The sequence below is a fragment of the Galeopterus variegatus genome, unplaced genomic scaffold, assembly GCF_000696425.1.
Source record: "Galeopterus variegatus unplaced genomic scaffold, G_variegatus-3.0.2 Scaffold852, whole genome shotgun sequence".
Classification (NCBI taxonomy): domain Eukaryota; kingdom Metazoa; phylum Chordata; class Mammalia; order Dermoptera; family Cynocephalidae; genus Galeopterus; species Galeopterus variegatus.
In genome coordinates, this window is record NW_007726963.1 from 102,168 (window position 1) to 117,699 (window position 15,532).

Below are 15,532 nucleotides of genomic sequence, written 5' to 3' on the forward strand. Positions count from 1 at the left end.
TTCATCTTCTCTTTTTCTGGGTGGAAAGAAAAGAAGCCCATGGAATTGATGTGGGAAGGGCCTCCGTGCTGAAGCTGTCACTTCTCTGTGGTTAGATCTGTTAACTGACAATTGAAATCTCATGTCCAAAGGAGAGTGTCAAAAGAGATTTTTGGAATTAAGGCAATGCTAAGTCTCTTGGTAACAAGCCAAATGATGAAAAATCCAGAGTGTTAGAATTCATCATTAGGTTCTTTTAACAACTCACTGAGAGACAAAACACCAAATATCAACACAAAAGTAGATGTTAAAAATAATTACTTGATTTGTGAGAGAAGATGGCCATCTAAAAGGCAAAGATATTTTTGATAGCTTTGAAAATATCAAACATCATTTACACAAGATAAACTTTCCTTCCTAACCATATGATTGTCTTAGCATATGGCAGATGTAAACATTATGCAGAAGGAGACGTGGAGATTAAATAATGACAGCTGCTAAAAAACAATCCATCAACAGTCTTAGCTACAGAGATAGTTAACGGTTTAGAGATAAAAACACGTAAGGATTCCATTCTAATTGTAGGTTCCCTAGCCATGAGGATCAAGATACGTGATCTCGAAAGGAAATCTGCAAGTCCTAGAAATGAAGCCTCAAATCCCAGTCTCATTCCAAACTAGTCCTTTAGACCATGTTAGAACACTCGTGAATGCCAGATTGGAGGAACATCTACAGCCCAGGCTGGGCTCAACATTTCTTTCATTTCAAATCCTAACTCACATTTATGACTTCTGCTTTCTATTTCTCCCTCTCCCCTGTTTTTCCTCCAAGGCAGAATCCTCTGCTAAGTAAATCACAGCCATGAGTTCAGATGCCGAGATGGCTGTTTATGGCGAAGCCGCTCCCTACCTTCGAAAATCGGAAAAGGAGCGGATTGAGGCCCAAAACAAGCCTTTCGATGCTAAAACATGTGTCTTCGTTGAGGAGCCCAAGCAATCCTATGTGAAGAGCACCATACAAAGCAAGGAAGGAGGGAAAGTAACTGTGAAGACTGAAGGTGGCGCAGTAAGTAAAAACATGAGAGGACAGTCCCCATTTTATTTCTCTATCCCTCAATTCAGGCATTGAATCAGCCTTACTTACTTCAAATCTCCAAGCCTATTGCCAATACAAACACCCTTTTAGTCAGTGCGGAGACATCAGATTTGGAAGGCAAAAGGAAATTGCAGCAGTAACCTCATGTCTCTCCAACTTCCCAGAGGACTTTACGCCACTAGTGTGGGCCTTCACCATTTCCCTTCAATTCCCCACTTCCCGGCATAAATCTCTAAACCTGTCAAAAATAAAAACTAGCTCCTCCAATCAGAATTCTTGACTTACATACTTGGTTAAATCATGTGTTTATATCCTATGACTTCTCAAAAAATGAAGTTTCTTGCAACAAATGGCAGGAAAAAATTTAAAAATTAAAATAAATTAAAAGTATTAAAATAAAAATAAAAGGATATAAACTGATAAATAAATCTGGGATGAGCCGAGGAATGTGGGAGGAAAAAAGTAATCTTAAAAAGATGATAGTATCCTAGGCCATCATAAGAAACATATTTTTTTAGCATCAAACTATTAGGTAAATATATTTTCATGCCTTTATTTAAAGGCCATTGAATAATATAATGAAAAGTATGTGCAATTACAGCTTTATAACCAAAATGAACAAGCAAACATAAACCCTACCTCCAACCACCAATTGAAACTGGTTTCTTGATTACTTATCAGACTCTCACTGTCAGGGAAGACCAAGTCTTCCCTATGAACCCTCCCAAATTTGACAAAATTGAGGACATGGCTATGATGACTCATCTGCACGAGCCTGGAGTACTGTATAACCTCAAAGAGCGCTATGCAGCCTGGATGATCTACGTGAGTGCCCTTCAATCACTCTTTTTATTCCATTTACTTTTCTGAATAAAAGCAAGATCCACATGCTGAATGTTCTGATTTTCCCAGACCTACTCAGGCCTCTTCTGTGTCACTGTCAACCCCTATAAGTGGCTGCCAGTGTACAAGCCCGAGGTCGTGGCAGCCTACCGAGGCAAAAAGCGCCAGGAGGCCCCGCCCCATATCTTCTCCATCTCTGACAACGCCTATCAGTTCATGCTGACTGGTGAGTGAGTGATGCATCTATTTAGAGAAATGTGTAAACAGACTGACAAACAGACCTGGTTGGAGCCTAATTGTAATACATTCCAGCCACACGGGGCGTCAGTGTTTTCAAAGAACTTTCACAGTCATGGTGTCCTTTATTCTTTCCAGCAGCCATCTACATTGACACATCAGTAAAGTGAAGCTCACTGCATCACCATCCTGCCCAAGCTAACACCACTAGTGTTAGAGTGGAAGCCAAATTGAAACAATTAGGAGACCTCTGTAAACATATGTACTGTTTTCCGTATTTTTTCACTTCTTGATTTGGATGGAAACAAGTTCAAATTTGTTTGTTTGGGGCCGGCCCGGTGGCGCACTGGATAGTGCGCCGCTTGGGAAGCGCGGCGGCGCTCCCGCCCGAGGGTTCGGATCCCACATACGAAGCATTTTCCTATTAAAACGGAGGAAAAAAAACTTTACTTTGAAAAATTTTTAAAAATTGTATCAAAGTCTGATACTCCTTCTTTATCAAACAACCATACCTTCTTTATAAACAACCATATCTGATACACGTTATAGGCCCCAAAACAGCATTAAATTCTTTTATCTTCACACACCAAATATAATGCCTTTGGAAATATTCTAAATTCCTGAGTTTCCTGTTGTTCCACAGAATTTCTGAAACTGAGGGTTTTGTTTTTGTTTCTGTTTTGTTTTGCTGCAGTTATTTTTAAATTGTCTTTTAAAAAGGGGAGAGAGAAGAGAAAGGGTTAAAATAGGAATCTCCCATTACAAATTGGCCAGGAGTTTTACAAGAATTCTAGGCCAATAAATCCGTTCTTAGGTTGACAACAGAAGTTAGCTACCTCCCAGAAATGTCCAAACACTGGCTCATTTGAAAGGTTTTAGTACTCCGCAGCTGCATTTATACAGCTATACACCACCACGGCCACCAAGGTCCTCACTTCTCAGGCTTTGGGGCTGCTACCAATTCCAGTTTACTTACAGCTCCTAAACATGATTTTTGTATAAAATCATGCAGAACTGTGGCATTTGACCTGGTTAATGTTATTTTAGCATTGCCAAAAGCAATCACAATATTGTTTTCTTATCTATGCCCCCACTAGATGCAATACGATTTTCCATGATCTTGCTTATAACTAGAAAAAAATTAATCTGAATATGATCCAAACACTATATCTACTTTCTTGAATAGAATTTTAAAGTTCTCTAAAGTCTATGTCTATATCTACATTTAAATAACATCCAGATGTATATTTATTTTCTCTGAATAAATTTTAGATTTTAGAATTCTCTAACATCCATAATCAGTATAGAATTAGAGATTTAACCAGTCAGAAAATTGATATAAACATAACGTATCAGTCACTTAACTAGTAACAATGTTTGTTTTTATTATTTATAAATGTATATTAAGGCTAAAAGGAAAATAAAAATAAACACAAATACTTACGATTCCAGACCCCTTACTTATTTAGGATTACCAGCAGTCAAACTAGTGACATCAAGAGCTGGGAGGAGAGCAGGCAGCAGAAAGATATATAAACTGAAAGTCAAAAGACCTGAATATCTTTGACCTTAACTAGCTATGTAATTAATATTAGAAAGGTCACTTATTCCTCTCTGGGTCTCAGCTTCTTTATCTGTTCAATGAAAGAAATGGCCTAAGAAATTTCTAAGATTCTTATGTTTTCAAAATTCTAAGATTCTTACTGAAGTGTTTACAAATAAAATTATATAATGCCTGGGGGTTCTTAAATAATCTGGTGAGATTGGGATGGGGTTCAGATGATATAAAATTGGCCAAATGTTAATAACTGTTGTAGTTGCATGATGGGCACACAGGGGCTCATTTTATTACTGAATCTACTTTTGTATATGTTTCAAATTTTTCATAGTGAAAGTTTTAAACATTAATAAAATATGCATCTCACACTTGTGAAGATGTCAAAAAAATAGAAAATAACAAATGTTGGCAAGGATGTGAAGAAGCTGAAACCCTTGTTCACTGTTGGTGGGAATGTAAAATGGTGCAGCCTCTGTGGAAAACATGGCAGTTTCTCAACAAATTAAAACCAGAATTACAGTATGATCCAGCAATTCCACTTCTGGAATTCCACTCAAAAGAACTGAAAGCAGGGTCTTGAAGAGATATCTGTACATCCATATTCATGGCAGCATTATTCACAATAGCTAAAATGTGGAAGCAACCCAAAAATCCAAATGTCTGTCTGAACATTTGGACATTTGATGAGTGGATGAATGGATAAGCAAAATGTGATCTATACATACAATGGGATATCATCCTGCATTTAAAAGGAAGGAAATTCTGACATATGCTATAACACGGATGAACTTTGAGAACATTATGCTGACTGAAGTAAGCCAGTAACAAAAAAGACAAATACTGTATGGTTGTACTTATATGAGGTATTTAGAGTAGCCAGATTCATAGAGACAGAAAGTAGAACAGTGGTGGCCAAGGGTTGGGGGCCAGGGGACTGAGCAGTTAGTGCTTAATGCAAACAGAGTTTCAGTTTTACAAGATGAAAGGAGTCAGGGAGATTGAGGGTAATGATGGTTGCACAACATTATAAATGTACTTAATACACTTGAAAATGATCAGGATGGTAAATTTTATGTTATGTGTACTTTACCAGTATAAAAAATTAACAAAATACAGAAAGAAATAGATGATTCTTTGCCATTCATTTTCAAAAATTATACTCCAAGAGGAAATTTGGAGGCAACTGGCTATTTTGGAGACTAAACTCAAAACCAAAATCATAAGCAACATCTTCAAAAAGTCAAAAAGAACAAGCTGTGTTTGATCTCAACTAATTTAATTTAATAATCTTCATATTAAATGTGGAGTTTTTTAATGATGATCTTGATTTCTTTCACAGATCGTGAGAACCAGTCCATCCTGATCACGTATGCAAATTTTTTTTCTTCTCTGGTTTGTGGTGATGGTCTTAGATGCTGACAATGTGGGCCACCGCTCTGATCTCTTCTCTGATTTCTGTTTGACAGCGGAGAATCCGGAGCAGGGAAGACTGTGAACACCAAGCGTGTCATCCAGTACTTTGCAACAATTGCAGTTACTGGGGAGAAGAAGAAGGAAGAACCTGGCAAAATGCAGGTAGGTCTGGTGGCCAGAGTCAGAATCAAGACTCTGTCAGGGCTCAGAAGTCTGAGGCCCTGGGTGTGAGAGCTGCTCTTTCCTTTGCAGGGGACTCTGGAAGATCAAATCATCAGCGCCAACCCCCTACTGGAGGCCTTTGGCAATGCCAAGACTGTGAGGAATGACAACTCCTCTCGCTTTGTAAGTCTCTTGGTCTCCGTGGGGTCTTCTCAGCCATTAAACGTCAGAGTAGCTATGTCTGTTATTATTTCAGTTGCCTCTCTCTGTGTGCTTCAGTTTTTTAATACTAAATAATCTTTATCTTTTCAAGGGTAAATTCATTAGAATCCACTTCGGTACTACAGGAAAGCTGGCATCTGCTGATATCGAAACATGTGAGTAAGAGGACCACTGAAAATCAGAACAGAGAGACAAGTGATTTCCTTTGCAGGGATATTTTTCAACACTTGCTGTGCATAAAGCCTGTAGAACAGCGGTCTGCTGCCAGTGATGCCTGTGAGCTAATGCCATTTATCCATAATCCGCTATGTGCTCTGTTTATCTCAGTCGCAGACTGATGGCTCTATAGCACATCCTAAATGAATTTCCGCCTCAGAAGCAACTACAATTTTTTTCCCAGGACAAATACTAGGGCTGTCTATTGGTTCCTATGAGTTTTCTATGGGTTCACAATAGATCTCTCTGATTTGCTCTTGATCCGAACTTTGGTAGATGTTTCCAAGGTAGCCTCTCACCACTGAGTAAATCTGAGGTGATCCAAGAAAGGAGGGGATAGTTAGGATCAACTAAAATACAGAGGTTGCAGATCCTCCATTTGAAAAATATATTTGTCCTGGAGTAGGTGCCTCAGCTTCTGCTCTTAGATGGTGAGAACCATGAGCAACTGCCATATGCAATTCTAATATGGACAACCACAGAATTGACTATCAAGTTGAAATCTCAATGGAGCCAAATGTAATGACCCCAATTTTGGCTAAAGACACTGAGGTTCATTTAATATTTCAGAAGCATTGATTCTCTTTTCTAATTCAATATCTATCTCCCTCTCTTTCCAGATCTTCTAGAAAAGTCTAGAGTTACTTTCCAGCTAAAGGCAGAAAGAAGCTATCATATTTTTTATCAGATCACTTCCAATAAGAAGCCAGATTTAATTGGTAAGAAAGAACTTAAATTCATAGATGGAAGTTATAGTTTCATTAACAATTTCTAATGTAAAACAAACACCTGAATTCTATGTATCTAGAAATGCTCCTGATCACCACCAACCCATACGACTATGCCTTCGTCAGTCAGGGTGAGATCACAGTCCCCAGTATTGATGACCAAGAAGAGTTGATGGCCACTGATGTAAGTCACACATACACTTTTTAAAAAATCCATTATGTATGGGAGTGATAATGGCAATCCACTGTAGGTGTGGTTAAGGATATAATGTAAATTCTCCTAAATAAGTTAGTCTTTTCTTCCCTAACCTTCGTCCTATCGTTTCTCCTGGCAGAGTGCCATTGACATCCTGGGCTTCACTCCTGAAGAGAAAATATCCATCTATAAACTCACGGGGGCTGTGATGCATTACGGGAACATGAAATTCAAGCAAAAGCAGCGTGAGGAGCAAGCGGAGCCAGATGGCACTGAAGGTACCAATTGAACCTCCATCTGGGTTTGAAACAGAGAATACAGAAAGAAAAAAAAAAATCCTATTCTACACTCACATCTCCTTTGTGGCTGGACTTCTGAAGGGCACCACTGCTTGCTTTTCTCTCCCTCTCCCTTCTTCACATCTCCGTATCTCCATCTTTTCTATCCACCCCAAACAATTTACAGTGAACATCAACAGCCACTTATAAGCACAACCTAGGGCCACATGAAAGAATGGGATGGAATAGTGCTCCTGCTTTGCCTTGGCAATGCTGGGAATGTATGTAAGATAACTTTGCATATTGGTCTACTTTAGCACTAGCTAGGAAAACCTAGTAGCTGGCAATAGATGATCTGCCCAAACACAGGGCCAGGGGTGAAGGATGCCCCTAAAGATATTTATATGCGTGTGTGTGATCTACATATATACCTGTAGACAACATAGGTAGCAAACAAGACACAAAAGGAATTGAGAAAGAAAACTCATACACTCTACCTATGGAAAGGACCTACCACGGAAAGCTAGCAATGTAGAGGACCTACCACGGAAAGCTAGTCCTCTGCTCCTTAAAGCCTTTCCTGACCACTCCAGCTTGACGTTCTCTCTGCCTCCTCTAAGCTTTTCAGCAGTTAGTTTTGTACCTGACATGTGGCATTCACATTACAGTCACCGACAGAATTTTAGAAAGGGACTCTGTAGAGAATCACCCAGTGGAATTTATTCCCCACATTTTCAGATAAAGTAACCAATTCAGTAAGGTTAAATTGGGAAGCTAAAACTAAGATAAGAATCCAAATATTCTAACTGTTACCTCTCCCTAACAGTGACTATTAAACTGTACTTATCTTATCCTTCCAACTACACCTAATGTGTCCTAAAAGCAAGGACTATGGTTTTTACCTTGCCTAAAATATTATAATAAACACTCGACATATGTTTATGGTTGATGAAAAATTTCTCAAAATCTACTTGCAATAAATCACTAAAGGGCAGTGTAACTGACAATCTAGTGGCAAGTACATGTTCTAATGTACAGAGATCTTCCTTTTACCTTCCATAGAATTACTTAGAGCTTTCTAATTAAATAATTAAAAAATTGGGTTGGAGGAAAATGGAAAGATTAAGTTAAAGAGGCTATTCATCATTAAACAGCATTTCCTGAATTGTGTCTCTGCAGTTGCTGACAAGGCAGCCTATCTACAGAGTCTGAACTCTGCTGACCTGCTCAAAGCCCTCTGCTTCCCCAGGGTCAAGGTCGGCAATGAATATGTCACTAAAGGCCAAACTGTGCAGCAGGTAAGTGCACAACCCCAATGATCACACACATCCCAGGCTTTCACAACATGTATTTAGTAACACCAACAAACATGACTTTATCTGTGAAGGTGTACAATTCGGTGGGTGCTCTGGCCAAAGCCATCTACGAGAAGATGTTCCTGTGGATGGTCACCCGCATCAACCAGCAGCTGGACACCAAGCAGTCCAGGCAGTACTTCATCGGGGTCTTGGACATTGCTGGATTTGAGATCTTTGATGTGAGTTATACTCCTATTAACAAAAAGTAAGAAGGAGGCATTGTGGGCTTTGATAGACTTGGTATTATTATTCATTTACATTTACAATGTCCACATTGTTTGCTCCAACACTGCACCTAGAATAAAAGCAATCTCCAAAATATTGAGGAGGTAATAAAATGTAATGATAATTTATTGAACATATGTATTTCTGGCACTATACTAGGGATTTTAGGATGTTTTCTCATTTCATCTTCTAAACAACGCAAGAAAGAGTAACTAATATTTCCCCTAATTACATATGTGGAAACTGAGACACAGGAAAGTCAAAACACTAGCTAAAGATCCCACAGGAGTATAAGATAAAAGCCAGGACAGGAACCCAGATCTGTAGCATTTGTTCCATAAACAAGGCATCTTCCATAGAGGAGAAAGGGCCCAAAGGTAGAGCCTTAGAGACAGATGATAGTCTCTCCTCTTCCAGGCTTATCTTACACAAACTATTTCACCTCCAAGGCATAGACTTCATCATCTATAAAATGAGAAAAAAAAATTATTGCAAAGACTCTTTTAGATCCTCATCTGCTGCACTACATCGGGTCCCTACTTTCACAGACTTGACAAAAGGGGTTTGCCAAATGTTTGATATGAATAGAAGAGAAATTAGCCCATTCATTTCACTTTATATATCAGCTGAAGGTCTTAAGATAAGCTTTGCTTACAACGAGACAGCCAAAGACGAAAATGTGAAGTTTATCTCAAATTGGAGAGTGGGGAGGTAAAAGATATTTGGATTTCCAATAAATTACTTTCCCCTTTACCCTTAAATCTGAGCCATAACAAACAGGACTATGATGGCACTTTTAATATTTATTATTAGCCATGCAATCTTAGAGGTGAAACGAGGTGGACTCTACCAGAACTCTCATTGTGTAATTAATATCTGAGTCCCTAAATAATGCCCAGAATTCAAGAGAAAGGCTGATGTCAATAATAATCCTTTTTTCTCCCCCTAGGAATTCTGAAGGAACAACAATTAGTTTAAATTGTATCTCATTACTATAATCCATATTACTTCAATAAAAGAATTTTTTTAGTAATGAATTTTACTACTATAAAAATCCATTTAATGTTGGAAATTTCTACTGTTTTGTTCAGCTCAACAGCCTGGAGCAGCTGTGCATCAACTTCACCAATGAGAAACTGCAACAGTTTTTCAACCACCACATGTTCGTGCTGGAGCAGGAGGAGTACAAGAAGGAAGGCATCGAGTGGACTTTCATCGACTTTGGGATGGACCTGGCTGCCTGCATTGAGCTCATTGAAAAGGTCTGTTTGACTTCTAAAGAAAGGTTAGACTGTCAAGATAACTTTCCCAGATATCTTAAACAAGTCTGGAAAGTATTACTGTAATCTCAAATATTTTGAAATCTGAACAAATTGGAAAATTACTATTTTCAACTTTTATATAAAAAAGATCTCAGAATGTTTAGTTTCCTTTTGTTCTAACCAGTTTTATTCTAACAATGACTCAAATCCAATTTTAAAGTAGCACTGAAAACTCTATCTGAGATGGACTGCTTCACTAGAAGAACTACCATCATTAGTTCTTAATCTGTCTTCCTTATGATTCAAGGTGTCAGCAACAGAAATAAATATTCTTACTAAATAAAAATGAATGCATAAATAATACAGCTAGTGCTTGTTTAAAAACTAATCTGTTCAAAGTCAAGAAGTCAAATTGTTCATGCAACTTCATGATCTATCTTTAAGGAGGTAAAGTACACAAAATATATTAAGGTTTAGATTACTTACATTGTTTAATAATTGCACAGAGTCAAAATCATTCTAAGTCAGTAAGTACCTTTAGTAGTGAAATAAAATTTGGCAATAGATTTATTCATTTAATACAAAAAAAATGTGATAAATACAAAACATTTTAACAAATCACCTCCTCATGCTGTGCTGACATATGGAATTTGTATCCAGCTATTCTTTTAAGTGAAAATAATACTACAGATTGAACGGGAGAATAAATGATGAAAAAGTCATTCTAGTGATAACAAAGGGACTTCTTTGGGCTATGACCCTGGTTTACTTTATATATATATTTAATCAGGGGTGCTCATAATTCAGCACCTATATATAGATATAGGTGTCTACATTTTTTGAGAGAAATTAGGTTGACACCAACGTCTACTTTTCTGAATTCAGCCACTGGGCATCTTCTCCATCCTGGAAGAAGAGTGCATGTTCCCCAAGGCAACAGATACCACCTTCAAGAACAAGATGTATGACCAGCACCTGGGCAAGTCTGCCAACTTCCAGAAGCCCAAGACTACCAAAGGCAAGGCCGAAGCCCACTTCTCCCTGATTCACTATGCTGGCACTGTGGACTACAACATCAGTGGCTGGCTTGACAAAAATAAGGACCCTCTGAATGACACCGTAGTTGGGCTGTACCGGAAGTCTGCAATGAAGACTCTGGCCAGTCTCTTTTCCACATATGCTAACGCTGAAGCAGGTACTTTCTGTGCCCTTAATCTAAATTAAATCTTCTCCCACAGAGTGTTCATGTAACATTCCAGGCTTTGGGATTTCACTCTAATTGATGTGTTTTCTCTTGACCTCAGACAGTGGCACAAAGAAAGGTGCTAAGAAGAAGGGCTCTTCTTTCCAGACTGTGTCAGCCCTTTTCAGGGTAAAGTACAAATTTAATTCAAAAAATGTATTTAGTTTCAATGAATTATCATAATTATAGGATTTAGAATAAATTAGGAGGGAATGCAACGTTAGTAGGAACCACTCCAAATATTCATTCACTCGCATCAGAGTATAGCCGAGGCACTATTGACTTGCGTCAGAGTATAGCCGAGGCAATACTGCTCCTGTAAAGATCGATGCTTTACCCATTATTCCTTATTATGATGACCTAATGTATACAGGAATGCCAAAATGTTTATATTCATTCACTCGCATCAGAGTATAGCCGAGGCAATAGTGCTCCTTTAAAGATGGATGCTTTACCCATTATTCCTTATTATGATGACCTAATGTATACAGGAATGCCAAAATGTTTTTTATTATATAAGGAGGCTTATTTTTAAAGAAGTGTAGTTGAACTTCAAATGTGTCCCTGTGGAGGGTCACATTTTTATTCCAGTAATGTTGCCCTTTGAGAATGTTCCTGAGTTCCTCTTTGAGAATGAGCCTGAGATACACACTTTAGAAACAAAACAAAACACCTTCCACCAAAACACATCTTTGTCCTCTGAGGTAGATTTAATTTTTTTATGATAGACTAAAATCATCTAAACCCAAGCCTAGTAATTTAAATGGATGATCAAACTAAAAAACATCTCTTGAGATTAAAAGAACAATAATAATAATTTCACTTCAAAATAGTATGATTTTCTGATATGGCTTAAAAACTGGCTCTTCCAAAGGGCAGTGTGCTAAATGTCTGGACTAATGACTGGTTTATCAGAATTTGTATGGCTAAGTCTCATTCCTTTTAAAATTAAAATGCAGATATGATCTATGACCTGTGACCTAAACAGGAAAACTGTTCTTGTTTTTTCCTTTCTCAGTACCAATTTGCATTATCTCACCAGACAGACCCTTAAAGTTTCATCAACTTGTCCTTGTAGATGTTTTCAAGATTGGAAATTCACATTACTTATTTTCTTTATTTCCTAACGTCTAACTGAGATGAGAAAATAAAAAAAAAATCTGCCTTCTTAAAGCGTATACCTAAGGAATATTAAGAAATATTTACATGTGAGTTTTCTATGGCTGAGGAAAACATCATCTTCTGTCATTATCCATTACTCTACCTCTGAAATAACTCTCTCGATATGCTTCGGACTGTAGACATTCTCAGGTACCCAAGATCCACCCAGACAAGTCTCACAATTTTAGACTCTTCAAAAAACAAAACATAGAAAGTGATTAGAGGTCCCGGAGAATAATAAATTCAAGGAAGGAATGGTAAATGTTAGGAAAATTACTAACCTAGGTTACCACTGTAAACAGCTACTGTGAAAATTATTAGCACTGAGAGAGACAAAAGAGACCTTAGAGATAATCTCAACTACTTTCAGATGAGGCCCAGAGAGACAAAAAGGATTTTATAGAGTCAGGCAGAGCTCATTAGTGACAGAATGAGGCCATAGTCTTTAGTCTTTCTGATTCTTGGGTGAAAATACTTCCTGTGGATCAAGGCTACTGAATTTGAAGTTTGTTTATAAGACAGATCCTAGGTGTTATAAATACCTTAGAGATCATTTCTCCCCAGCACTTTGGACTTCTGGTTATTTGGCAGGCTACAACTCTTGAGACCTTCAAAAGACAGAGCAATTAAAGCCTTATAGGCTTATGCCTAGGTTGATTCTATATAATTACAAAAAAGCTTTCTGAAATATAACTTTCTCATCAAGTCCTTTCTAACCGGTTTTCTAGGAAAATTTAAATAAACTGATGACCAATCTGAGGTCCACACATCCTCACTTCGTACGATGTATTATTCCCAATGAAACCAAAACTCCTGGTAAGACAAGAGCATGAGATAATCAAACAGGCATAGGTTTGGAAATTCAGTGCCTGGTAGTAAGCACTCTTCTGTATTTTTAGGGGCAATGGAACATGAACTTGTCCTGCACCAGCTGAGGTGTAATGGTGTGCTAGAAGGCATCCGCATCTGCAGGAAAGGATTCCCAAGCAGAATCTTATATGGGGATTTTAAACAAAGGTCAGTCCTCTTTGTTGTATTTCACTTAATTCTGTGAATATTTTACCTTCTTCATTGTGGTCTTCTGTTCATTGTATTTCATGTATTCTGCTTAGTATACATCAAAAAATTAAGGAATGAAATAATATAGTCTTATGATAATAGGACAGAATAACAGATTAGAAGAACAGGAAGGTGGCATGCAACAGAAAATCATATTGTTTTAATATCTGACCTTAAAGGACAGTTGGATTTTCAACATTTACTTTGCTTTCAAACTTTTATTGGTATTTCTTTTTGGTGTCATTTGGTTTGCATATGTGATCTCACCTTTCTAACTAACCATTCTTTCTTTGTTTAACTGAACAGATACAAGGTTTTAAATGCAAGTGCTATTCCAGAGGGACAATTCATTGACAGCAAAAAGGCTTCTGAGAAACTTCTTGCCTCTATTGATATAGATCATACCCAATATAAATTTGGACATACCAAGGTACCGCTGTTATTTATTTACACTGATCCAAGTACTGTCTGCCATTTCTGTGTCTCCTGTAGTATGGGGATGATCTGTGACTCTTCCTTTCTCCAGGTTTTCTTCAAAGCTGGCCTTCTAGGTCTTCTGGAAGAAATGAGAGATGAAAAGTTGGCTCAGATTATAACAAGAACTCAGGCTGTCTGTAGGGGACACCTAATGAGGGTAGAATATCAAAAGATGTTACAAAGGAGGTAACCACCATACGGAATATCAGTATTATATGGTCCCTTAGGTCGTTCTTAATTCTACCATTTTGTGGCTAATATGTGCCTCTCACCCAGTTCAGAATTCACCCTTACAACACTTCAGCCTTTGCTTCACCCCTCACACTTGGATTCCCTCCAGAACTTCTCTCCTGCCTCCACTTTCTCCCTTTTCATCTACCTCACGTGTAGCTGCAGGAAGAGTTTGCAGTATGCATTATTTTCATCACACCGTATCTCAGTTGGTGGCTCCCCATGGTATCCCATGTCAAATCCAAGTTGCTTTGCTTGGCTGTCGAGGCACTCTCTATTCCCCACCTCATCTATCATTTCCAACCACACAGCCTTGTTCAGCTAGGCTAAATGGTTTGCTTATCTCCTATTCTCTTGTATGCACAAGCCCTCTCCCCTCACCCTAATTTATCTATTTGCCAATTCAAAAATTCCATTCCCCCTTCCTGTAATAACCCCTCACCCAGCTTATCTACCTTACACTACTGCAATCCCTCTCTTTACACATACATTTTGCATTTATTTTAGTCATCTGTACTTATTTAGGTCTGCATGATAAGTGTTCTTGCTTCTTTGCTAAGTTTGATAGAGACTGAGAACAAAGGAACAGTGTTCACATTAGCAAAGTGGTTATACTAAGGGCTACTGACCATAAGCATGAGTGTGCGTGTGTGTACATGTGTAAAGCCTGCATATAATATATATAGGATTTGACATATCATTTATATGTGTGGGCATTCATTAAAAGGGACGTTGTATGTAATAAATAATAATAACAATAACATTGCCTCTAATGGATCGATCTTCACTGATAATTTTTATGTCATTTCAGAGAAGCCCTTTTCTGCATCCAGTATAATGTCCGCGCCTTCATGAATGTCAAGCATTGGCCCTGGATGAAACTATTCTTCAAGATCAAGCCCCTCCTCAAAAGTGCAGAGACTGAGAAGGAGATGGCCACCATGAAGGAAGAGTTCCAGAAAATCAAAGATGAACTTGCCAAGTCAGAAGCCAAAAGGAAGGAACTGGAAGAAAAAATGGTCACTCTCTTGAAAGAGAAAAATGACCTGCAACTCCAGGTTCAATCTGTGAGTACTCTGTATTCTGAAGGTAACACGGTATGAAGCTTTTCTAGAATGCATATATACTTTGGATTTACAAATGGCCTTTTCCTGAAAAAAAAAATCTTAAGTTGCTTGTTTTAGTATTTCACTTATCATTCAATATTCTATGAGGAATAAAAGGCACAATTACTTCCAAGTTACAAATGGAAAAGGGAAGATTGAAGACTTTATTCAATAAGGTCACAAAATTTAACAGCCATGAAGGAAGCAGTTTGAAGTCAGTCCCCCAAATCTCAGTCATATATTTTACCCCTTTCCCTTGACTGCTTAATCCCATCCTTAAAAATATAGTTCTATTTTCTAAATGCACACCTATGAGATTCTATTTAAATTCAAGGAAGACAGTTAATTTTATTTCTCTGTGTATCGTCTTTCCCCAAACTCCAAGACATGACTCAATAAATGCATTTGCATTTACTTGAACTAAACTACCTGCATGTAAGGTAGAGCTATGTGTCCGCCCTGATTCTTCCTTTGGTAAAAAAA

The 15,532-nt window shown here is 37.9% G+C and overlaps 1 protein-coding gene and 1 long non-coding RNA gene across 2 annotated transcripts in view; one reads left to right on the forward strand and one right to left on the reverse strand.

The window, feature by feature from the left end:
* Positions 1–840: 840 nt before the first annotated feature.
* The window catches only part of LOC103590656 (myosin-8-like), a 27,534-nt gene continuing 12,842 nt past the window's right edge, over positions 841–15,532 (forward strand). The window contains 20 exon segments of the mRNA XM_008572948.1: positions 841–1,044; positions 1,756–1,899; positions 1,987–2,143; positions 5,052–5,079; positions 5,179–5,287; positions 5,378–5,470; positions 5,601–5,664; positions 6,346–6,444; positions 6,534–6,637; positions 6,789–6,927; positions 8,107–8,225; positions 8,315–8,464; positions 9,602–9,772; positions 10,658–10,967; positions 11,077–11,144; positions 12,905–12,992; positions 13,076–13,193; positions 13,542–13,665; positions 13,762–13,898; positions 14,755–15,010. Coding sequence (XP_008571170.1) covers positions 841–1,044; positions 1,756–1,899; positions 1,987–2,143; positions 5,052–5,079; positions 5,179–5,287; positions 5,378–5,470; positions 5,601–5,664; positions 6,346–6,444; positions 6,534–6,637; positions 6,789–6,927; positions 8,107–8,225; positions 8,315–8,464; positions 9,602–9,772; positions 10,658–10,967; positions 11,077–11,144; positions 12,905–12,992; positions 13,076–13,193; positions 13,542–13,665; positions 13,762–13,898; positions 14,755–15,010 — 2,682 coding nt within the window.
* Positions 8,381–13,764, reverse strand: LOC103590655. The gene is made up of 3 exons (XR_550490.1): positions 13,662–13,764; positions 12,719–12,784; positions 8,381–8,477 (listed from the first exon to the last, which is right to left on the reverse strand). It is a non-coding gene; the product is annotated as an uncharacterized LOC103590655 (long non-coding RNA).